Source organism: Oncorhynchus mykiss, chromosome 16 (assembly GCF_013265735.2).
Source record: "Oncorhynchus mykiss isolate Arlee chromosome 16, USDA_OmykA_1.1, whole genome shotgun sequence".
Classification (NCBI taxonomy): domain Eukaryota; kingdom Metazoa; phylum Chordata; class Actinopteri; order Salmoniformes; family Salmonidae; genus Oncorhynchus; species Oncorhynchus mykiss.
Genome location: NC_048580.1, coordinates 56,830,650 through 56,855,515, shown reverse-complemented (window position 1 = coordinate 56,855,515; position 24,866 = coordinate 56,830,650). Strand labels below are relative to the sequence as shown.

Sequence of the window (24,866 nt, the reverse complement as noted above, 5' to 3'; positions counted from 1 at the left end):
CTGGGTTTTGCAGCATTATGATGCTGGGTTTTGCAGCATTATGATGCTGGGTTTTGCAGCATTATGATGCTGGGTTTTGCAGCATTATGATGCTGGGTTTTGCAGCATCATGATGCTGGGTTTTGCAGCATCATGATGCTGGGTTTTGCAGCATTCGATGCAAAATGCATCATAGTGTTTTTTGAAAGTTTCTTTATGTAGATGTTTCTTCCATCTCTGAGATTGTTTGGGTCATCTTTGTTTTTCAGCCTGGTGAAGATTTTGTCATGAATTCCATTTTAAAATATTAGGCAAATGAATGAACCTATTAATTGTACATGTATTGAAATTGTGTATAGAAAGTGTTGTTAATGAAATATACTCCACTTGGGTGGGGTGAGGGATGGGATTTCAGATTCCTTTGTCCATGCAACCTCAACTACCCTTTTCCTGTTAAATAACAAAATAAAGATTGTGCAACTTATTTGAATTTGTTTAAAAATATATATTTCTAGAATGATACATTTCTTCATATTCCAACCTTGGTTTTGTCTGAATACTGTACTATGCTAACCGCTGAGGAGCAGTGTAGTGCAGTGGCATGGATACTGTCAAAATTGTGAATGTATTCAGAGTAGCTTGCTTATCCAATGTGCTACCTGGTATGAAGAGCCAGTCTGTAAGCTTTACAAACTGAAGTTGCATGTTGGTGGAAGGGAAGCTTAGTTGTGGATCAAGGAAGGGTCAGTCCTCCCAGGAGTTTCTGATTTCAGGTCCAATACATTCCAAAAGCTAGTGTAGCTTCTACCCTATGGGTGGGTACTTCATGTTGCTCTCAATGGTTTGGATATGGTGTCTCTCCTCTAGGCGGGTGAAGTTTCCACCATGTTGCTTTCACCTACCCAAACATTTTAGATCTGCACAACCTGGAGATAAGATTGTAGAGGTCGGTTTCGGATTGGGCAGTAGTGCCCCCATATACAGTCATTGGCCCCCGTGGATTTGCAAGAAAGTTTTTGCGCTTTTTCTGGCTCAGAAATCGTGCCCCTCTACCCCGCTCTTCCCTCCATCAATCGTCCCCACCCCTCCCTCATCCCTCTCTACAGTACGACTGAGCTCAGCCCCTTCGGCTGGAGGCTCGGGTTTATCTGGAATCAACGTCAAAGCCATTCAGGAGCCGCGCGCTGTAAAGTGAAGGAGCGGTCTGTCACGAAACCTGGGGGAGAGCGAGCGATAAGGACTGGGAACGGAGCTTGACTTTTTCCGCGTAAACTCGGATTTGAGGGGCAAGCGGGGAGCCATGGCTATGTTTTCAGCTCTCGGGCTGCTCTTGCTGTGCCAGCTTTTGACATCATCCACAGCCCAGGTAAGTGGTGGCTTTGGGGCGCCCGTTATCAATCCATGCCTGCTGTTTTCATCCGCTACCCTGTGTTCGAAGTTGCGGGAAGTAGCTACTTTGTAAACCGCCTGATGTATTTAGAGGCATTTGATAACTAGCATGAGGTTATTCTCATTCCGTTCCTAGTTTCTGCTTTAGGCTACCCTGTCGGTGTAAATGTGACAGTCTAATCCTTTCATAGTAATTAGGATACCTGTAAACTACCTGCACGTTTGTTAGGCTATTTACCATCGATTTTGACATGAACATTTGACCCAGTTTTAGACAGCGGTGATATAAAGACGATTTCGTTTATGTTCCTGCGTTTGTATTTGTTTTATAAGGTGTCGATTGAAGCAATGCGGTCAAATTGTACAGATTAAGCAAACTCACTATCCATTTGTTTATTTAATCGTACACAGGTGTCCGTGAAGGACTGTCTTTGCAGCAATTCTTTTTCATTTACTTGCACGTTTCTGGAGTCGGGGTTATGTTTTCCTTGAGGTTGAGGAATGCAGAACCTGGAGACCAGTGGCCTGTGCACAATGACACCTTTGTTCATTCAGCCGTGGTCCTGGGAAGCTCTGGGAAGAACGAAAGCTTATTTTTGCAGTCTTATATCAAATACTCTTTGTATGAATTATTTGTGATATGTTCATCCTTTTATTACACTTAAATTCTGAGTTTGTGACCCCAAGATTTATTCGCACTGTCTATGCGTCATTTGGGGCATTTCTGCGCCAGTGCGTGCGCATGGTTGTTTAACGGTTATTTGATTCGCATAGCTTTGGCATCATATTTTGTAGTACATATTCATATTTTTCACATTCTTACAACGGAATCAGGGAAATGTATGTTTACTTTGTTGTAGTTTATTGTTTAGGAGATTAAGAGAAATGCATTATAACCTTGCCTACTGCAACCTGCAAAATGTGACCACTTATTTGTGTTCTGAATAATGATGTACGATCAATTCACACTTATTCGACCACTTTCAAAGCATTTTAGGCTTTTTTGTTGTTGGTGGTGTAATTGTATCCTGTCTGTTTTCATCCTTAATGCGCACATTCCTTCCATGTCCATTTTAACAGTAGCCTAGACATAAGCAGTTTGATTTTAGGCCATTTATAGCATGATGATCACTGTTTTCCGGGAATTTTTGTTGTATTGATTTTTGAGATCATGGTTTTGTGTTGCAGAGACCCGGCCCACGAGGAGCAGTCGGGCCGCCAGGACCCCCGGGACCCGATGGAAAGGATGGCACTGATGTGAGTTAGCCAGACACCGATGCATGTGGGGTTCTCTTATTGGTTTTGAGACCACTACCACTGTAAGGTAGTGGAGTGTTGTAGTAGAGCAGAGGTTTGCCATCCAATTACTGATTTAAATTGTCGTCATGGCTGAGGCAATCAAGAAACTTGTCACTTTAGCACTTTCTTGTCACAACGAATTTGAACAGTTACCTACGTGGATCTAGGGTACATTAAGCTTTATGCCAAGTGTTTACAGGGAAGGTGTTGTCTTTGATCCTAATAATAATCAAAGTCGTTTAAGTTTCTACAATTTATTAGAGAAAAATGAGTTTTTTACCCCCTATCTAAATCAAATGGACTGAAAATCCAAGTATGACTGATATTCTTTTTCTAATCAAGTTTGATCAAGTATATTAAATTTCCCATCATTGATAGCGGTGTTTCAATATGGCTCTTGCAGTAAAATTGTGGTCAAATGCTCTCTAGTAATCCAGTTTATAACATATTGACTCCTCCCACTGAGAGTCAAATCCCTGTGCCACAGGTATTTATTTGGTAATCATTAAACACTCTGCACACAGGCCTCCTATTGGCCAGACAGACAGATATGGGAAAAGCCATAAATCGCAACTTAAACCAGACATCAAGTCCATATTATTATATATTAGAGGGGAAATTGGATTATGTGCTTAAAAACAAAAATAACTTCTACAAAAATGTCATATGTTAACAACTTTACTGATCATAACAGAAATTCCATACATTTGATATACATACTGTATCTTTATGTCTATCAATTTTGTGTGTAATATCTTTTATGTCTATTATATTTGGGGGATTGAATACTTGTGTTGCTTTGGTGGAGTAAAGTCAATTCACCACAGCTTGGAAGACCAGCCAGCCATACAGAGGACCCATTCATTCATACTCTACGAGAGCATCTAAAGTTACCCCTCACACCTCCTCCCCCTCCCCTTCCCCTGTCCAAACCAACTGGAGGCTTTCATCATGTGACCACTCTGCTCCGTCAGGTCCATTTTAGCACTGTTTATTTCTCTCCATTGCCCATTGGGAGATTTAGGGCAGAGGGTTACTACAACCAACTGGCTACCAGTCGGTCTATCAACTTTCTGCTGAAATGGTGTTAGTCTTTAAACACACACACACACACACACACACACACACACACACCACACACACACACACACACACACACACACACACACACACACACACACACACACACACACACACACACACACACAGAGTAATTGAGTAACATTTGTAACTAGATTTGTATTCACAGACAACTTATTTAAGAGCATGGTATGTTCCAAATTTGTCCAATTTTCCAGACTGAAATCAAAGGCAGATAGATGCCTCTTAAACGTGTCCTTTTGGAATTTTATGTTGTTTCTTGTGATTAACAGGGCAAAGATGGCCCGGCTGGACTTTCAGGAAAAGCTGTGAGTATAACAACAGAACAGAGCCTTTTACAACAACGGATCAACAACCCAATTGTGTAGGGTGTGTGATTATTATAACACTGAGCTGTCCCAATGTTTCAGGGACCCAAGGGGAAAGCAGGGGGAGCAGGAGGACCAGGGAACCCAGGCCTGCCTGGCCTCCCTGGGGTGGACGTAAGTGACCTGTAGAAACTCACACACACAAACTGGTCCTGTTATAGATGCGTAAAAGATTGGCTGAATTGCTGTAGAACAGTTGCTGTAGAACCTATTAGATAAACAGTAGTTTGAGGCTATTTATCTCAAGCTGTAGTCCTTGACAGTTGCTTAGACTGCTTCCCAGTATTCAGTGTATCCCATTGTATAATTAACTACCTGGAGTCGACTGATTTTGACTGAACCGATATTACCTGCATTCATGCATACAGAGCGAGTAACCTGTCTTCTAGAACAAGTGTGAGCAATTGGCTCATAGCTTCCTCTTGTTAGAGAACTTGATAAGAACATTATATGTCTGCCATCTATCTAAACAGTTGAATTTAGCAATTTACAGAAATAGCACAAAATAATGTCTAATAATGTTTCCATGATGTTGTCATTCTTCCTCAGGGATTGACAGGTGCTGATGGGCCTGCTGGGAAAGACGGTCCTCCGGGGGAGGTGGTAAGTGAAGTGCCTCTCCCTCTCCGGGTTCCTGGCTGTTTACCTCTGGATGTGCCCCATTGACTTTAATGACCTCTTCAACTGAAGACTGCCCCTCTGGGCAGTTAAGTGTATATTTCAATCACCCACTAAAAAATAAAAAAACGCACAGAGATACAGGTCCAGAGTGACAAAGTCAATAACCATTCGAGGTTCTTTAGTTTGCTCAGTTTATCAAAACACATACAGAGAGCTGGTCACATTATGACCTGGCTGAGGAAGGTACCATTCTTTCCTCTATGTATCATTACTGTATGACCCTCCAGAATAGAGAGAAAGGGGGTTAGTTACAGTGTGCTTCTTGGAGAGACCTTGGTGGGCTAAAGCTGGTACCTACTCAGGCCTCTGTTTTCTCCCTGTCGGGACGGATTTGTCGAACAGGCTCTGACCCTTTGTGGGAATGTTTTTAATGAGAGATCGGGCGATTCTGAGTCAGATTTATCTGCCGCTGGCCGCTGCTTCCCTAATCCCACCCGGAATGCGCACAGCTTCCCACCAAACCGGCACAGACTGTAGGAAATAGAGGGATCTGCAGCTTGGTTGCTATTGGAAAAAATAAATATCGTTATCCCCAGAGGAAGGCTTGAAGGAACTACACTAATGTTATCTAGCACCACAGGACTGGTTATGGTTAAGTGTTGGGAGTTATGCATTAAATAGTAGGTTAAAGGGTGTTAAAAAGGTTCTGTGATTACAACTTGAAGGGTGTAAATGGCTCCACTGTCAAGGTGGAGGCAGCCCTCTGCAATTCAACTAATTAGTCCCATTAATCAGGATGTGAGTGTTAACTGACTGCCTAATTACCTGGATTAAATGTGCCGTGCCGCAATTGGTTTAAACCCTGTCTGATATTTCCTGGCTAACATCCATGTACTAATGGGGTGAAGGTTGACAAGCTTGGGCGTTCTCTCCCTCCCCCTGAGGAATATGGACTGAAACTGTTTTCAGAGAAGAACTCCCTTTCTCTGTCAAGACATATGGACCACCTCCCCAAAACATTCAGTAGATAATGAGATGCACCGATGCTCTTTGTTACCCATATCCTTCCCTACTCTAAGCAGTCTTTACTGCTTAGAGTAGGGAAGGATACTGTATATTTTTACTGTTAAAAGTAATTAATGTGTGCTTTGTTGTGGCAGTGAAGACTTCAGCCTCACTTTGCACAAAGGTTAGTGTAGTTTCATGGACCTTAGTTCAAATCAAGCAGATAACATCAGAGATACTGAGAATAACAGTAAAGAGAGGAAAAGGGAAAACTAACCACCATACATTACATTCCATACATCACAAGAGACATACAGGCGTGTGGCGTATGTGTACAGGTGCATGAGTGATGTGACTGTACATGCGTGAGTGAGTGTGTGCAAGTGTCTTACTGTGTGTGTGTTAGTATGTGCAGTTGTACACCGGTCTACACTCATCCAATGAAAAGTCAGCGGACACAGGGTGGAATGCAGTGTGGGTTGCTGTGACACCACTGTGTTAAGTCTGATTGTAAGTCTTTTTCTCCCTCACACCACACAGACACTCCAAACACAGCTGAGATCGAGTGGGATTGAGGAGGACAGAGGAGGGGTTGGAGGGGATGCAAGGGGAAACAGGGAGGGGGGAATGAAAGTGTGGACAGGAAAAGCGAAATAAAATAAGGAAAGCATCGGATGGAGTGGGGGGTGGTACATCTTTATTAGGCTCTTGCTGTGGGTCATATGAGTGTCACTGCAGCACAGGGTCTGTTGTTTATAATAATGTAATAATTGCAATTGTTTCTCACCTATGTGGACCAAGGCAGTTGCTCTAGTTTTGGCTCACTGATACATGACTCAATGCTGACACATGTCATCCCCTCCCAAAGTTCCCGAAACAATTTTGGCACAAGAACATGGAACTAATGTTTTAGGTTTTTAACCTAGTTCTCACCTAGTCTCATGTTTCATTTTATCTGTTGAAGTCGTCTGAGGGGTTGTCTCTGTGTTTCTACAGGGCGACGCTGGACCTTCTGGGCCAGGTGGACCTCCTGTAAGTACTGTTAAATCTTCCACCACTGTTACATGCCATCAACGTCACCTATATCAGAACACCCCCCCAACTGTCCACATTCATAACCTCCATTACACCCCCTCATCTGTCTACAGCTAAACCCATAACTAGGGCCCAGAGTGTTTCCTGGTCAGGTCACATGGCCAAGAAACATGCTGGGCCCTACCTACAAGAGACACACCGATGTGGGAGTGTACACAAACTGATGTGTATGTATGTCTTAATATGCCTTTCCCTGTCTTCCATAGGGCAGAGGGAGACCAGGAGCTCCAGTGAGTACAGATGATTATAAACAGTTTTCTTATGTTGTCACTGTGTGTGTGTGTGTGGATCTTTTTGCATGTATATGTGTGTCTTATTATACATTTATGCATGTGTTTGCGTGCATGAATGCTTGCGTGTGTGTGTGTGCTCTCACCTAACCCATTTCTATTGTTTCCAGGGGCCACCTGGAGCCAATGGGCTTGAGGGCGGAATCGGGCCACAGGGACCAGCGGTGAGTGAAGACCAATTAATTAATCAATCCCGATTTTAAGAAAGATGTCAAACAGACAGAAAACAGGGAAATATACACTTAACCAGTTGTGTAATATGCTCTTTGACTGCCGCTACTGGATATCTAGTGGACTCACTGCTAATTCATGATTAAGTAATCAAGTTGGCGAGTTAACTGTTTAACCACTGAATGACAAACAAACAAAGTCTGCAGTACCAGAAGCATGATCACTCCAGGACCAACGCTAGAGACCTCTGACAGACAGGCATGTCACTTCAGTCCAATCCTTAAAAAAAAAAACTCTGCTTGAATCAACCAACAATGACCGTTTACAGTAGTCAAGTGGGAGAATCAGAATGCCCATGAGTGGAGGGGGTCCTGTTAGTGGGCTACCCCAGCATAAGGTCTCATCTCTGTGGGGAGAGGTCCCTGGAGAGAGAACTAGGACTGATTGGAGTGATCATGATTTCAGTTGAGTTTCTTATCAGAGTCGCTGACCAGGGGTGCAGCAAGGAAGAGTCAGCTTTGATTTAGTTTAACATGATGAGGGTAGGGGAAATGTGACTCTATGCACTGATTTTGTGCAGTTTATATGCAAATTAATCCTGTTGATTGACCTGTGTGTTCTCTCTCTCTCGCAGGGCCCTGAGGGTCTTCCAGGATTATCCGGGCCTCCCGGCCCTGATGGACCACCAGTAAGAACAGAACATCCACATTATCTGCTGATTTCTCACATTAGTGAAATCCCCCATTGTCATTGTTTAACTGTCATCAGTCAGTGCATCCATGTACTACCACCTAGTGGATTTCTAGAGCATAATTGCAGCTTTCACAAGGAATGGAGATAAATGGCCTCAGATGTGGGGTGAAGAAATACTTAAAGAAAGAAAGGTGGAAACGTTACTCATTCATTTATATATCAATCTAAATGTCATTCTCTATCTTTCTAAGGGTCTTCCTGGGGCTCTCCCTGATGGCAGTGGAGATCTGTTGGTAAGTGTCAGAATGTTTTTTTTTAGACCCAACACATTTAAGGACATGAACCCTGTACTGTACTGTACTGACTGCTATGCACAACATTGAACAGCAGTGTGACATTATTTTTACTACATAACTACCTAATGCAGTGTTGTCTGTCCCCTTTATAGTGTCCTGCCATCTGTCCTCCTGGCCCCTCTGGCCCTCCAGGAATGCCTGGATTCAAGGTGGGTACAGGACATTGTCGCCGCAGATAAAACAATGAGCCAGATATTTCACCGGGTGTATAAATGTGAAGCATCCGGTTGGCGTTTCCACCACTCACTACCAAACGTGTCAGCAAAACTAACTGTTGTATCTCTCCCTCTCCCATCATCTACCCCTCTCTCTTTCTCTATATCTCACCATCCATCTCTAAATATGTATGCCTTGCTTCTTCTGTCTGTCTTTCCTTTCATCATTCCCTCTCTCTATCTTTATTTAGGGTCACACAGGGCACAAAGGAGATAAGGGAGAGCTCGGGAAAGATGGAGAGAAGGTGAGATCAGAGTTGAAAGAGTGAAAATCAGAGTATTTGACTAGTCTGAAGTCTTTATCCAGGTGTTAACTATGTGTTGTTAACTACGTGTCCTCTCTCCCAGGGTAATGCTGGCCCACCTGGTCCTCCAGGGATTCCTGGCACTGTCGGCCTGCAGGTGAGTTTTGTCACCTAATGTGGTTCAAAACACGGACATTTCTGTTGGCTGTCCGTTTACATTGTCGATTCCTTTCTGCCTGAGCCCTGATGTGTGAATGCTATGCACTGTTAAATGTTCTGATTGGTTCCGATGGTGATTATGATTGATTCTGCTGGTCCCTAACCATCCTGTGCTGTTGTTTCCCAGGGTCCTCGTGGTTTGAGGGGACTTCAGGGCCCAATGGGGGCAGTAGGAGACAGGGTGAGTACCACGCCGCTGAAGGTCTTTGTCAAGATCTCTGGAATTTACAGACCAGCACTTCAATGGGCTGCAGTGGAAACTTGATGTGCTCTCAGTTTTACTGATTAAAATGCATTATCTCTCTTTGTCTCTCTCTTTTTAGGGTTTACCAGGTTTCCGAGGCAAACCTGGTACTGCTGGCATCATCGGCAAGACAGTGAGTCTCTCCTTGTTTGTACTGTCTGTTGAGGAGTGTATAACTCGTACTGCACAAGGCATATACTGCTCACTTCGTTGCTGATCTTTATGTCATTGTGTTAGATGTCTGCCATTGGTCCCATCAATAAAAAGCTCTGTGTGTGTCATTTGATAATTCCAGGGTGATGCTGGAGAGAAAGGACCAGAGGGATTTAGAGGGCCAAAGGGAGAGATTGTGAGTAAATAATACACATACAGTATACATTTTTGTATTTATATTTGCATGTCTGATAACTGTCATTTCTAATCCAACAGCAGACTAAACAGTCATATGATGGTAAATGGTGTGAGTACAGGGGATTTTAAAGGATCTAATGTTGTGCTACAAACAGTTCATTGCAGGTACTGTAACATTGTTTCTCATCATTTCTCAACAGGGCAAAATTGGTCCAAAGGGAGTTTCTGGCGGAGCAGGACCCAAAGGGGAGCCCGTAAGCCATAAAATACAAATCTCTCAAATGATAACAGATATCTTGGACCCCTGACCAACAGTGTTTCTCTCTCCCGCAGGGCATCCCAGGCAGAGACGGGAAAGATGGCACCCAAGGACTGGACGGTGAGAAGGTAAAGTGGCACCCTTTTCTCCCAACATGCTCTCTGCTCTCTTTCCCATGAGTCCACAGTGAGGGTGTGGCTGATATATTTTTACCAGGTTAGTCTCATTGAGATTATCAATCTATTTTACAAGGGAGACATGGCCAAAATAGCAGCACACACAGTTGCAAACACACTTATAACATAAAACACAAAGCACTATAGTTTTAAAAACATAAATGTACACAGCAAGATGGTTTGGGAAAGTGTGGTGCAACTATAGATGTAGGATTTTTATTTGAGCCAGTTTGCTACATCAGGAAGATAATCCTCTTGCAGCAACAGGAAATGTGAATTATAATGTGGATTATAATTAGTGGACATTTTTGTATGGGTTGATCCATGTTCATTATGGTAAATCAAGCTTTTTTAAACTTCGAGTACACTAAAATTCTCAGCAACAAAAAAGTTAGCAAATTAAGATCCTACAAATGTATGGGTCAAAACATTGACAGCCCCCCAGTTCATTTTCTATCATAATGTTTATCCTACTGTAGCATTAAACTCATTAAAAGGGACGAGCTCCTGTAAGGGACGAGCTCCTGTAATTTCAGGACCTTTTGAAGCTTGTTCCAAGTGGAAGGGGCAGACAACTGGAAAGAACAATCAACAAAACACAGTCATGTGGACGCAGGCGATAGTTTTCATTTGTCAGCTCCACATTGTCCAGCAATCTCCATTTTTTTATGACATAGTGACAGTGTTTCTCTGCGTTGCCAGGGAGACGCTGGACGGAATGGGGTACCCGGTGAGAAAGGACCCAACGGCCTTCCTGTGAGTATCGAGCATTACATTATCTAGCGTCCCACTGTGTAGGGTTAGTTGGCCATTATCGGTTAGTGTCCCACTGTACCTCCTACTGGGAGATGCCCTTACACTCCTCTGATTCTCTTACACACTCTAATGACTACACAGACAGAGATGCTTTCCATTTGGTTAGTACCTCTGTACTCTGTATGGATTTTTTTCAGAGTTGGACTAGTAACCGAAAGGTTGCAAGTTCAAATCCCTGAGCTGACAAGGTACAAATCTGTCGTTCTGCCCGTGAACGGGCAGTTAACCCACTGTTCCAATGAAAATAAGAATTTGTTCTTAACTGACTTGCCTAGTTAAATAAAAGGTAACAAAAATTAAATATAGACATTCTCACATCTCAAATAGACAACAGTTAGTGCCTCTATGCTCTGCAGTAAAGAACACAGGACAGAGTAGACTAAAGAAATATATACTAACTAGCCCTTAACTCTGTCTCCCACCTTGTGTTAACCAGTCCCGAGTCCCATGGCATCATATTACTACTGTGGACACTACTCCAGAGTCATGTTTCTATGTCTGTATTTCAGGGTTTACAAGGAAAGGCTGGCGCAAAGGGTGCCAAAGGAGGAGTTGTGAGTATGCATAACTAAGTCATGAAGATAGTGATTTCATAAAGACAGGGATATGATGTCAATGAGGCCATAAAGAGAAGGATATCATAGTTATAAGAGCAATGTCACAATCAGTGGGTGTCAAACACACAACATAAATGCCTAGAAGGACCTAATAATGTCCATTAGTCCACACTGTGACAGCTATGAATAAACAGTGACGTTAAAAAGATTGTGGCACAGCATACAGACAGTGATGTCATATGTCCAATGATGTCATATGCACATAATCCAGATAGGAATGTCATAAAGACTCATAGCAATAATGTCATACAGGTGTGCCACATCATTGGTCATGTCAGAAATGTTTTGTGATGTCATAAAGCCAGTGATGTCACCTTGATATTGTGTAATGAAAGGATGGAATCATACTGAAAAATAGGGGTAGGGTTACGATTGTAGTGAATCAAAGGACCATGAATGTAATAAGAAACCTTAGGTGCTGGCTTAAGGCCGGGTAGCAACCACTTTAGAATTTCTGGTCAGAACAAGGATGAGGCGGATGTCCAGGTTAATGGGAGTTTAACGGAAGAAGATGTCCACCTTTACACACACATCTGACCACTCATGGTTCAGATAACTGAGAATCATGTCCAGTGAGAACTGACTATGCGATCGTTTAGATGCACACATAATTAAACATCAGACATACAGAGATTCAGTCCAAAGGAGAAAAAGTTCAGCCCGAGGGAAAACTTTGGGTGTCCTCATCGGGATGGGGAAAGCACGTTTCTGACCACACAGCGTGCTGGGGTCATAGACTAACTGAAACTGAAGTCCCGGGAATCAAGGCCACTGATAAGCTGAAGGTGATGTGGTGATAATTATTTGGCGTGACCTTGACCAGTAAGGCACTAACAAAAGTGGGGGTCCTCTGAATGGGAGACTAAGCTGCCCGACTAGAACTAACCATAAAAGATGGCTAGAATCAGCTGACAGAAGCTGGATGTTTTAACACATACAGCTAATGATGTCACAACTGATATCATAGGATCAGAGAAACAGCCAGTGATATCATAATCAGTGATCTCATAAATATGTACAGGGATGTCATACAGCCAGTGATGTCACAAATTGTATCATACAATCATAGAAACCATACAGACAGTGATGTCACAAATTACATCACACTTTCAGGAAAAATATATAGACAGTGATGTCATAAATGATATCATACAATCAGATGAACCATTTAGCTAATTGCAGTAAAGATCATAAGCCACCACATAACCATTCCCCTTTCCTTCCCAGGGTGACCCAGGAGAGATGGGAGAGGCAGGGCCATCTGGAGAGCCAGGTATTCCTGTATGTATCTGATGGGCTTCTGGGGCACTTGTGGGGTATTTCAGGGGTTTCTATATTGTGGGTAATTTTGTTACAATGCAGTCATGGTGTATCAGCTCCTCTCAACTGCTTGCACCATCATCTGACTCCTCCCACAGGGCGACATTGGTATCCCAGGAGAGAGGGGCGAGGCGGGACCCAGAGGAGTGGCTGTAAGTAGTCTAGGTCAAAGTACAATACTATGGAAACATGGCAGCATCCACCTGTTAAGATGCCAGTGGGTAGAGTGGAGCCATACACCAATCAGAATAGTAGTCAACATAGCATTAGAACGCATGGTTAAAACAGACTCCTGGTAGGAAAAATCTGTTGTTTCATATTTTCATGGGATGATTGAGAGAAGATAAAGATGAAAACTTCCACTTATTAGTTAAATGATAAAACACAATAGTTTGTGATTAACTAGGAGACTGTTGCATAGTAACATACAACATGTTCTTACACACATGGGAAAATATAGTCCCATACCACCCCATATACAGCTATTCTCCTCCAGTGAGATGGAGGCAGTAGGGAAGATGGGAATGTAGGAAATGGGGATGGAGGAAAGAGGGTCAGAGACAGAGGGGTCTTTGTCTTTGGTTCCCCATCAGAACCCCAGAGGGAGGGAATGCAGGATACAGCCTTGGGTCTAAAGCCAGGTGGCACTTCCCCATCACAGCTGGGTGCAGTGTCACTTTCAAAGCATTCCTCAGATAAGACATATTCAAACAAATGATTTTATCAACTTCTACACAAATTATGACTCTTGTGCCTCTTTCGTCACACACAACTGCAATATCCTCCTCTTTCAAAGTTATAAACACAATCATGTCCTGCTTTATTGAAGTCTCATAAAGGCAAGGTTTGATAATATTGGATGAGGGAATGCAGGTCTGTGTCACAGGTCAGGCTAAGATTTACTTCCATTGTCTTTAGGCCCTCGTGTACTTCCTATTGTGCTAACATGATGTGCGTTTCCTAGGGGGGCGTCGGACCAGTGGGCAACATCGGGGTTCAGGGCAGCAAAGGCTTCCAGGTCAGTAGCATGATAGGATACGGAATGAGGTGTCCCACCAAATATCAATTGAATGATGGAGTGTTGGAGTGTTGTTATGGTGTCTATGTCATATTCAACAGGGAATAAAGGGGGCTCTTGGTGACCCTGGCCTTCCCGGACCAACCGGGATTCGCGGCGGATTTGGTGAGAGGGTGAGTGTGACTCCGAACAGAATGCTTACTGGCCAAAGACCTCTCTGAAGTGACCAAAAGTGGTGTCCACCCCAGAGATTTGAACCGCTCACCATGTGGTTCCAAGCCCAAACATCCCTATCAACTACACTGATATCCTTGTGTGAATAAACAAGGCCTTTTACTTGTAGCTATGCCTTTTAAAACTGATTAGAACTCTTGACCAACTGACCCAATATTGTCTTGAGTTAATGAGTCCATCCACTGGAGACATATCTGTCAATGAAAATCCCTTAACTAGAGAGCCTTTAACACACAACCTAACACACACACACACACACACACACACACACACACACACACACACACACACACACACACACACACACACACACACACACACACACACACACACACAGAACATGTTAGGGCATGATTGTTAAGGCTGCATTTACACACAAACACCAACTGGACTTTGAAAGACAAAAATGTCCCCTAGAAGGCACCCCACCACTCCTAGTCCAATACCTACATTTGAAGTCGGAAGTTTACATACACTAAGGTTGGAGTCATTAACTCAATTTTCAACCACTCCACAAATTTCTTGTTAACAAACTATAGTTTTGGCAAGTCGGTTAGGACATCTATTTTGTGCATGACACAAGTAATTTTTCCAACAATTGTTTACAGACAGATTTTTTCACTTATAATTCACTGTATCACAATTCCAGTGGGTCAGAAGTTTACATACACTAAGTTGACTGTGCCTTTAAACAGCTTGGTAATTTCAGAAAATTATGTCATGGCTTTAGAAGCTTCTGATAGGCTACTTGAAATCATTTGAGTCAATTGGAGGTGTACCAGTTGATGTATTTCAAGGCCTACCTTCAAACTCAGTGCCTCTTTGCTTGACATCATGGGGAATCAAAAGAAATCAGCCAAAACCTCAGAAAATAATTGTAGACCTCCACAAGTCTGGTTCATCCTTGGGAGCAATTTTCAAACGCCTGAAGGTATCACCTTCATCTGTACAAGCAATAGTACGCAAGTATAAACACGATGGGACCATGCAGCCATCATACCGCTCAGGATGGAGACGCGTTCTGTCTCCTAGAGATGAACATACTTTGGTGCAAAAAGTGAAAATCAATCCCAAAACAGCAGCAAAGGACCTTGTGAAGATGCTGGCGGAAACAGGTACACAAGTATCTATATCCACAGTAAAACGAGTCCTATATCGACATAACCTGAAAGGCCACTTGGCAAGGAAGAAGCCACTGCTCCATAACAGCCATAAAAAAGCCTGACTACGGTTTGCAACTGCACATGGGGACAAAGATCGTACTTTTTGGAGAAATGTCCTCTGGTCTGATGAAACAAAAATAGAACTGTTTGGCCATAATTACCATCGTTATGTTTGGAGGAAAAAGGGGGAGACTTGTAAGCCGAAGAACACCATCCCAACCGTGAAGCACGGGGGTGGCAGCATCATGTTGTGGGGGTGCTTTGCTGCAGGAGGGACTGGTGCACTTCACAAAATAGATGGCTTCATGAGGCAGGACAATTATGTGGATATATTGAAGCAACATCTCAAGACAATAATAAGGAAGTTAAAGCTTGTTCGCAAATGGGTCTTCCAAATGGACAATGACCCCAAGCATACTTCCAAAGTTGTGGCAAAATGGCTTAAGGACAACAAAGTCAAGGTATTGGAGTGGCCATCACCAAGCCCTGACCTCAATCCTATAGAAAATGTGTGGGCAGAACTGAAAAAGTGTGTGCGAGCAAGGAAGCCTACAAACCTGACTCAGTTACACCAGCTCTCAGAAGGAATGGGCCAAAATTCACCCAACTTATTGTGGGAAGCTTGTGGAAGGCTACCCGAAACGTTTGACCCAAGTTAAACACAATTTAAAGGCAATGCTACCAAATACAAATTGAGTGTATGTACACTTCTGACCTACTGGGAATGTGATAAAAGGAATAAATCATTCTCTCTACTATTATTCTGACATTTCACATTCTTAAAATAAAGTGGTGATCCTAACTGACCTAAAACAGGGAATTTTTACTAGGATTAAATGTCAGGAATTGTGAAAACTGAGTTAAAATATATTTGGCTAAGGTGGATGTAAACTTCTGACTTCAACTGTACAAATAAGGTTGAATTACTTGTGTCATGCACAAAGTAGATGTCCTAACCGACTTACCAAAACTATAGTTTGTTAGTAACCTCTTGATCCTCCTTGAGACGCAGACGTCTCATCTAGACACCTGGAAATGCAAATGCGCTACGCTAAATGCTAAATGTACTCGTTAAAACTCAAACGTTCATTAAAACACACATGCAGGGTATTGAATTAAAGCTACACTCGTTGTGAATCTAGCCAACAAGTCAGATTTTTAAAATGCTTTTCGGCGAAAGCATGAGAAGCTATTATCTGATAGCATGCAACACCCCAATATACCTGAAGGGGACGTAAACAAAATAATTAGCGTAGCCGGCGCTACACAAAACGCAGAAATAAAATATAAAACATTCATTACCTTTGATGATATTCTTTGTTGGCACTCCTATATGTTCCATAAACATCACAATTGGGTCTTTTTCCCGATTAAATCCGTCCATGTATGCCCAAAATATCCATTTGTATAGCCTGTCTGGTTCAGGAAAAAAGCTCTCTTCCAACACGCAACGTCATTTTTAAAAATTATATAAGTTGCCTATATTCTTTGACAAAACACTTCAACCTACTTTTGTAACCCAACTTTAGGTATTTGTAAACGTTAATAAGCGATCAAATTGATCACTGGGCGATCTGTATTCAATAGCAGCTACTCAAGAAAACAATGTCTCTTTTTCTCTCTTCCAAAATCGATTGCTGTATGCTGGACGGAATGAAGGATCTATTTGTCATGACACAAAGGATTTTTGTCAATGAAAATGACGTTTTTGGCTACATTGTGTGGAAGCTGTAGGAATTGCAATCTCGGCCCTATTTAATTTGGTGCCCCTTAAACAATACATGCAAGTGGCGCATGGATATTTTTTTCCGTTTTCAGTGACCAGTTTTTCTTGCGCTTTTCGATGAAACACACGCTCTGTTATAGTCACAGCCGTGATTTAACCAGTTTTAGAAACTTCAGAGTGTTTTCTATCCACACATACTAATCATATGCATATACTATATTCCTGGCATGAGTAGCAGGACGCTGAAATGTTGCGATTTTTAACAGAATGTTTGAAAAAGGAGGGGGTAGACATAATTAACAATAAATTTGTGGAGTGGTTGAAAAAGGAGTTTTAATGACTCTAACCTAAGTGAACTTCAACTGTATAAACTTCTGACTTCAACTGTATTTTTACACAGAAACATACACTGCAGCGTGCGTGCGTCCACACACACACACACACATAGTTCCTCCTGCCAGGCCCATGAAGAGCAGAGCAGTATGTGCTTATAACCTGGGCAGTGTGGGCTCATTCAGAATCAGAACATTATTATAGGGTGGAGCCTTGGCAGTGTGAATTCATACTGTAACGAAAGGTAACATAGCCAGCCTCCTGTTCAGGAGCCGAGGGCAGAACAAAGCCTGGCTTTATCCAGTTCCTAGGCTGCCCCACTCCACTCCACATCCCACCACACCTCCATCCCTCTCTCCATCTCACTCCGCACACACAGCCTGCCATCTATCGAGCCATGCACTCTGCTACTGGACTTAACAACCACGGACTCATAGCCATTTCTCTCTCTCCTCACTCTCTCGTTCTGTTTCTCTCACAGGGTCCAGTTGGAGCATCAGGCCCTAAAGGAGACATGGTACACTTGTAGCTCCTTACATTTGGGGTCAAATTAAGCTAAGAATGATAATACCATAGTAACACCCTTCCCACTATCTTCATTCAGTTTGATATTGGGGATTTTCTGTCTCTTAAGGGGTTCAGAGAGAATATTGTCAAAAAGATAATGGAAAAGGTTATGGAGTTGGGGATATGGATTTATGGGCTCATTATGGAAGATAATGTGAGGGTATATTTGACTTTTGTAGGCACATAACGATACATTATATTTTCTATGGAAGCTCCCATGCACACCCAATTGTTGTTATTCAAATATTCACTTGTGTTTTCTGTTCAGGGCATGGCAGGAGCTGATGGTTTGCCCGGGGAGAATGGAGAACCTGTAAGTTATCCTTCATATTTTAAATTCAGTCAAATTAATATACATTCAATCAATGAAAACATGTATGTCATCCAATTTCCTTTGTCTTATTCGTCAACAATCTTTTGGTCATTCTCAGGGTCCATTTGGTCCAGTTGGCCAAAAAGGAGAGGTGAGTTATCTTTTCATCTTTATCCAAACTGTGGAGTATATCCTTGCCAGTGAAAAATGTATAGGTCCTAGTTCCCAACTCTCTACATTGAGACACATTTTACTGACAACTTTGTCTCTCAAATACAGTAGATAACGACCAAAAACATTGCAATCACATTCATTTATTAGGAGTACAGCCAAACCCCTACTTAGTTGGGCTTACTAGACCAGTCTATCATTGTCCCGTTCTCACTATCTTACATAACATCTTTAGCTGCTCTTTCCATTATTATTGCCTCTCTCCCATCTATCTTTTCCCCCTCAAATCAAATTTTATTGGTCACATACACATGGTTAGCAGATGTTAATGCGAGTGTAGCGAAATGCTTGTGCTTCTAGTTCCGACGGTGCGGTAATATCTAACAAGTAATCTAACAATTTCACAACAACTACCTTATACACAGAAGTGTAAAGGAAAGAATAAGAATATGTACATATAAATATATGGATGAGCAATGGCCGAACGGCATACATATGAGATGAGTAATGTAAGGTATGTAAACATTATATAAAGTGGCATTGTTTAAAGTGACTAGTGATACATTTATTACATCCAATTTGTAATTATTAAGGTGGCTAGAGATTTGAGTCAGTATATTGGCAGCAGCCACTCAATATTAGTGGTGGCTGTTTAACAGTGTGATGGCCTTGAGATAGAAGCTGTTTTTCAGTCTCTTGGTCACAGCTTTGATGCACCTGTACTGACCTCGCCTTCTGGATGATAACGGGGTGAACAGGCAGTGGCTCGGGTGGTTGTTGTCCTTGATGATCTTTTTGGCCTTCCTGTGACATCGGGTGGTGTAGGTGTCCTGGAGGGTAGTTTGCCCCCGTTGATGCGTTGTGCAGACCGCACTACCCTCTGGAGAGCCTTACGGTTGTGGGCGGAGCAAGTTACCAGGCGGTGACACAGCCCGACAGGATGCTCTCGATTTTGCATCTGTAAAAGCTTGAGTGTTTTCAGTGACAAGCCTGTTGTGCCTTCTTCACCATGCTGTCTGTGTGGGTGGACCATTTCAGTGTGTCTGTGAAGTGTACGCCGAGGAACAATCCACATTCTCCACTACTGTTCCGTCGATGAGGATAGGGGGTGCTCCCTCTGCTGTTTCCTGAAGTCCACGATCATCTCCTTTGTTATGTTGACGTTGAGTGTGAAGTTATTTTCCAGACACCACACTTCGAGGGCCTTCACCTCCTCCCTGTAGGCCATCTCATCGTTGTTGGTAATCAAGCCTACCACTCAACCTTGATGATTGAGTTGGAGGCGTGCATGGCCACGCAGTCATGGGTGAACAGGGAGTACAGGAGAGGGCTGAGAACGCACCCTTGTGGGGCCCCAGTGTTGAGGATCAGCGGGATGGAGATGTTGTTTCCTACACTCATCACCTGGGAGTGGCCCGTCAGAAAGTCCAGGACCCAGTTGCACAGGGTGGGGTTGTGACCCAGTGTCTCGAGCTTAATGACGAGTTTGGAGGGTACAATGGTGTTAAATGCTGAGCTGTAATCGATGAACAGCATTCTTACATAGGTATTCCTCTTGTCCAGATAGGTTAGGGCAGTGTGCAGTGTGATTGCGTCCTCTGTGGACCTATTGGGGCGGTAAGCAAATTGGAGTGGGTCTAGGGTGTCAGGTAGGGTGATATGAGCCTTGACTAGTCTCTCAAAGCACTTCATGATGACGGAAGTGAGTGCTACGGGGCGATAGTCGTTTAGCTCAGTTACCTTAGCTTTCTTGGGAACAGGAACAATGGTGGCCCTCTTGAAGCATGTGGGAACAGAAGACTGGGATAGGGATTGATTGAATATGTCTGTAAACACCAGCCAGCCAGCTGGTCTGCGCATGCTCTGAGGACGCTTCTAGGGAATGCTGTCTGGGCCGGCAGCTTTGCGAGGGTTAACACGCTTAAATGTTTTCCTCACGTTGGCTGCGGTGAAGGAGAGCCCGCAGGTTTTGATAGCGGGCCGTGTTAATGGCACTGTATTGTCCTCAAAGCGAGCAAAGAAGTTGTTTAGTTTGTCTGGGAGCAAGGCGTCAGTGTCCGCAATGGGGCTGGTTTTCTTTTTGTAATCCGTGATTGACTGTAGACTCTGCCACATACGTCTCGTGTCAGAGCTGTTGAATTGCGACTCTACTTTGTCTCTATACTGATGCTTAGTTTGTTTGATTGCCTTGCAGAGGGAATAGCTGCACTGTTTGTATTCGGTCATGTTTCTGGTCGCCTTGCCATGATTAAAAGCAGTAGTTCACGCTTTTAGTTTTGCATGTTTGCTGCCATCAATCCACGGTTTCTGGTTGTGGAAGGTTTTAATAGTCACCGTGGGTACATCATCGATGCACTTGCTAATAAACTCGCTCACCGAATCAGCGTATGTTGTTGTCTGAGGCTATCCGGAACATATCCCAGTCTACGTGATCGAAGCAATCTTGAAGCGTGGAATCAGATTGGTTGGACCAGCGTTGAACAGACCTGAGCACAGGCGTTTCTTGTTTTAGTGTCTGTCTACAGGCTGGGAGCAACAAAATGGAGTCGTGGTCAGATTTGCCGAAAGGAGGGCGAGGGAGGGCTTTGTTTGCGTTGCGAAAGTTAGAGTAGCAATGATCCAGAATGCTGCCAGCTTGGTCGCGCATTCAATATGCTGATAACATTTAGGTAGCATTGTTTTCAGATTAGCTTAGTTAAAATCCCCAGCTACAATAAATGCAGCCTCAGGATATGTGGTTTCCAGTTTACACAGAGTCCAATGGAGTTCTTTCAGGGCTGTCGAGGTGCCCGCTTGGGGGGGATATACATGGCTGTGATTATAATCAAAGAGAATTCTCTTGGTAGATAATGCGATCGGCATTTGATTGTAAGGAATTCTAGGTCAGGTGAACAACAGGACTTGAGTTCCTGTATGTTGTTATGATCGCACTACGACTTGTTAATCTTAAGGCATACACCTCCGCCCTTCTTCTTACCAGAGAGGTGTTTGTTTCTCTCGGCGCGGAGCGGGAAGAAACCGGATGGCTGTACCGACTCTGATAACGTATCCCAAATGAGCCATGTTTCCGTGAAACAGAGAATGTTACAATCTCTGATGTCTCTCTGGAAGGCAACCCTTGCTTGAATTTCGTCTAACTTTGTTGTCAAGAGACTGGACATTGGCAAGTAGTATACTCAGGAGCGGTGAGCGATGTGCCCATCTAAGGAGCCTGACCAGAAGACCGCTCCGTCTGCCCCTTCTGCGGTGCCGTTGTTTTGGGTTGCCTACTGGGATCCGATCCATTATCCTGTGTGGTGGTCCAAACAGAGGAACCGCTTCGGGAAACTCGTATTCCTGGTCGTAATGTTGTTAAGTTGACGTTGCTCTTATATCCAATAGTTCTTCCCGGCTGTCGGTAATAAAACTTAAGATTTCCTGGGGTAACAGTGTAAGGAATAATACATAAAAAAAAAAACACTGCATAGTTTCCTAAGAACGCAAAGCAAGGTGACCATCTCTGCCTGCTGCACCATGTCTGATGTGTTGCCAGAGATGTGGTGTTGCTACTAAGCGCTGGTGCCCAGGCCAGACTGCAACGCACTAACTCATTGCACGGGATCCTCTCAGCTCCCATTCTAGGATTAGCTGGATTAATTGGCTTGCTGTACGGTTGCTTTAGTGTTATTAGCTCACTCTCTGCCATCCCCACAGAAGAGAAGGAAGCTACGCTAATCTGCAGCACAGTTTGCCTTACAATTAATGTAATTACAGCCAAGGCGCTGATGTGGCTCAACAACTCTCCATGGTGCTAGCTAGCTACAGTAACTCTGACACTTATGAGCTATTGTTGTGTTCATTAGATTAATTATCAAGTGATACAACGCCATATACACTCCCACACTGATGTTCTCAAGGGACTGCACAACTTTATTTATTATTGTGGAGGGAAATGGCCAGGCCTACAGTTTTTACTTCATAGAAAGCTTTTGACAAGTCAGGCAGTTTCTTTTTCCAGGGTCACCTAAAATTAACTGCTGAACCAGCTCTGAGGCGAAGGGAACAATTGAGCTGTCTGATTCCCTCAGATCAAGATGTCGGAGAAGTTAATTTTTCCAGAGTGCAATAGACCAACACTTTCATTCCTCACAACTGAACATATGTTTGACATTTACTGAGTGAACGCAAGAGCTGTAGATTCAATTTTTGTTTGTTTGTGTTTACAGTCTGGGAAGCGTGGCGAGCTGGGACCTAAAGGTGTTGTGGGACCACAGGGAGAGCTCGGAGCCAGAGGGGTTCCTGGGAAACCAGGCCTAATGGGCTTCCAGGGTGAACAGGGTCTGCCTGGAATCGCTGGCAAGATTGGTGTTCCCGTGAGTAACCAGGGATAATACCTTGATCCCTGTAAACTTGGTGTCCCTGCGCCAAGAATGCCTCAGATTGATGACACCTGCTGAATGAAATGTCTGTCTTTTCTGCATCTGTTTTCAGGGTAAACTGGCAAGTGAACAGCACATTAGAGAATTGTGTGGATCTATGATTGATGGTGAGGATTTTGGAGATCAAAAGGGCTGTAGTGTCCTTGTCTAAATGACCAAAAAAGGACATTAGCTTATTTTTTTACATGGATGTGTTAGCAAATGTATCTTCCTCTGTCCTTCCTCAGATCAGATTGCACAGCTGGCTGCCAACCTCAGAAGGCCCCTGTCCCCTGGCCAAGTGGGTCGCCCCGGTGCTGCCGGACTTCCAGGAAAAGTAGGAGAGACTGGGTCTATCGGTCACCCCGGCTCCCGCGGACCTCCTGGCTACAGAGGACTGCCTGGAGACCTGGGAGACCCCGGTCCCAGAGGTAAGTAACAGGAGATACACAGGTCCATGTCAAGAACATACTCAAAATGTCTGCCTTTCTGATCATCACAGAGCAACTTTGCAGCATAGAACATACTGTATATCTCATAAGTGTACAGACAAGTGTGACCATCTCTATGTTGGGCCTATTGCAATTTGTAGCGCCAATAGATTACCTTCTTATAGTAACATTTGTTTTCTGTCTCTTCAACAGGTGATCTTGGTGAACAGGGTGACAAGGGTCCCATTGGAAAGGCCATTGAAGGGCCCATTGGAGACCAAGGATACCAAGGTATGACAGTTTATACACTGTGCATTCACAGTGAGTGGTTTGGGGAGTTGCATTAGTATACTGTCTCTGCCTGTGTATAAACCCTTTTGTGGGACACCTGAACCTATATTGGAGAGAGTAGTGCCGGTTTCCCTGTTTAAATCAATGTATCCCTGTTGGGAAACTTGGCTCATTCCCTACATTGTGCCCGTAGGTATCCCAGGAGTGCTTGGAATCGTCAAAGACGGGCGTGACGGATCCCCAGGAGATCCAGGTGAGCCTGGAGAGGCAGGTAGGACAGGAAGGACTGGGCACTCGGGCTCCCCAGGAATCTGTGACACTACCGCCTGCCAGGGGGCAAATGTCCATGGGAAAACCTCCAATCCCAAGAACCATTAAACATTACTTCCCCGGAACTAGCCCCCCCGGGAGGTGAAAAAGAGGAAGAGAAGGAGAGAAGACAAGTCACAGTTTCCTCTTGAATGTATTTAAAACAAGACGGGAACAGTAACAACAGATGTGAGATTTATTTTGAGAGGAAGAGGACATCCCAAAAGGAAAAGAGCAGTTTGGGAAAACAGAGAAGAAACAAAGACAAAAATCTAGAATCCATCCATCTATGAAGTGGACAAAGCTGATTAAACGTTTCACAAGAGCACTAGAGAACACATGCAATCATGTCAAATACCATTGAAAGTAAATTACAATTTAACAAAAAAACTGAAAAATAACTTTACTGGAAAAGTGCTTATAGGCCATTATTTTCAAAAACATTTGTGTAAAAATATGTACTTTAGTTGTTTCACCCCCTGTCTGGAAGATAACTCTCCAACACCAAAACTGTGATTGTCCTTGCAGTGAATGTGTCAAGGTCCTTTCTGCTTAGACCCGAGTGTTCCCTCACAGGACAAGCTTACAAAATGTAAAATAAGAAGATATGTGCCAGTGAGAAAAATGAAGTCTCTGCCATGGAGCTTTGGGTGTACTGTAACAGGCAATGAAGAAACCTATGTGCCCCGATTTTGTATATTGATGCAACCACGTTATTTTTCAACTCTTGCTAGACTAGTTTTTTTTATGTTGTCAAGTTTATTTGTTGCCCTTTTCCTTTTTTCACATTTCATGATTACATGTTTGATTTAAAAATCTCTTCCATTAAGTTTTGAAAATAAAAAAATGTGGATGCATCAGAAATTGTAATTGTAGAATAACTCATTAACGATTTGTGCTTTTTTATTTTGCAATGACCACATCCACTTTGTACCGGTGCTGTAACTATTAAATATACATGACTTTAAATACTATTTATTATTTGTGGGTGACTGTTGTATGTACAGTAAGTTGCTACAGCACCATGTTGTAAGAAATAACAAATAAAGCCACTTTTCAGTAAAACATTACTCTTTTCTACATA

General features: G+C 43.2%; 1 protein-coding gene across 1 annotated transcript; it reads left to right on the top strand.

The window, feature by feature from the left end:
- Positions 1 to 996: 996 nt before the first annotated feature.
- On the top strand, positions 997 to 24,756 carry col9a3 (collagen, type IX, alpha 3). The gene is made up of 32 exons (XM_021566654.2): positions 997 to 1,345; positions 2,557 to 2,625; positions 4,041 to 4,076; positions 4,179 to 4,250; positions 4,686 to 4,739; positions 6,759 to 6,794; positions 7,064 to 7,087; positions 7,258 to 7,311; positions 7,953 to 8,006; positions 8,263 to 8,304; positions 8,460 to 8,516; positions 8,774 to 8,827; positions 8,931 to 8,984; positions 9,174 to 9,227; positions 9,370 to 9,423; positions 9,586 to 9,639; positions 9,842 to 9,895; positions 9,975 to 10,028; positions 10,779 to 10,832; positions 11,402 to 11,446; positions 12,737 to 12,790; positions 12,928 to 12,981; positions 13,794 to 13,847; positions 13,949 to 14,020; positions 17,785 to 17,820; positions 18,139 to 18,183; positions 18,302 to 18,334; positions 22,560 to 22,706; positions 22,825 to 22,879; positions 23,000 to 23,182; positions 23,396 to 23,473; positions 23,667 to 24,756. Exons 1-32 carry the CDS (start codon positions 1,280 to 1,282, stop codon positions 23,849 to 23,851), a joined length of 2,037 nt encoding a protein of 678 aa, XP_021422329.1. The 5' UTR covers positions 997 to 1,279; the 3' UTR covers positions 23,852 to 24,756.
- The last annotated feature ends 110 nt before the right edge of the window (positions 24,757 to 24,866 follow it).

What these genes read in the sequence shown, in the direction of transcription:
- col9a3 (XM_021566654.2), top strand. Translation starts at nt 1,280, where the DNA reads ATGGCTATGTTTTCAGCTCTCGGGCTGCTCTTGCTGTGCCAGCTTTTG. An exon ending in TGACATCATCCACAGCCCAG is followed by an intron (nt 1,346 to 2,556) that starts GTAAGTGGTGGC and finishes TTTGTGTTGCAG; the next exon opens with AGACCCGGCCCACGAGGAGC. An exon ending in ACGGTCCTCCGGGGGAGGTG is followed by an intron (nt 4,740 to 6,758) that starts GTAAGTGAAGTG and finishes GTGTTTCTACAG; the next exon opens with GGCGACGCTGGACCTTCTGG.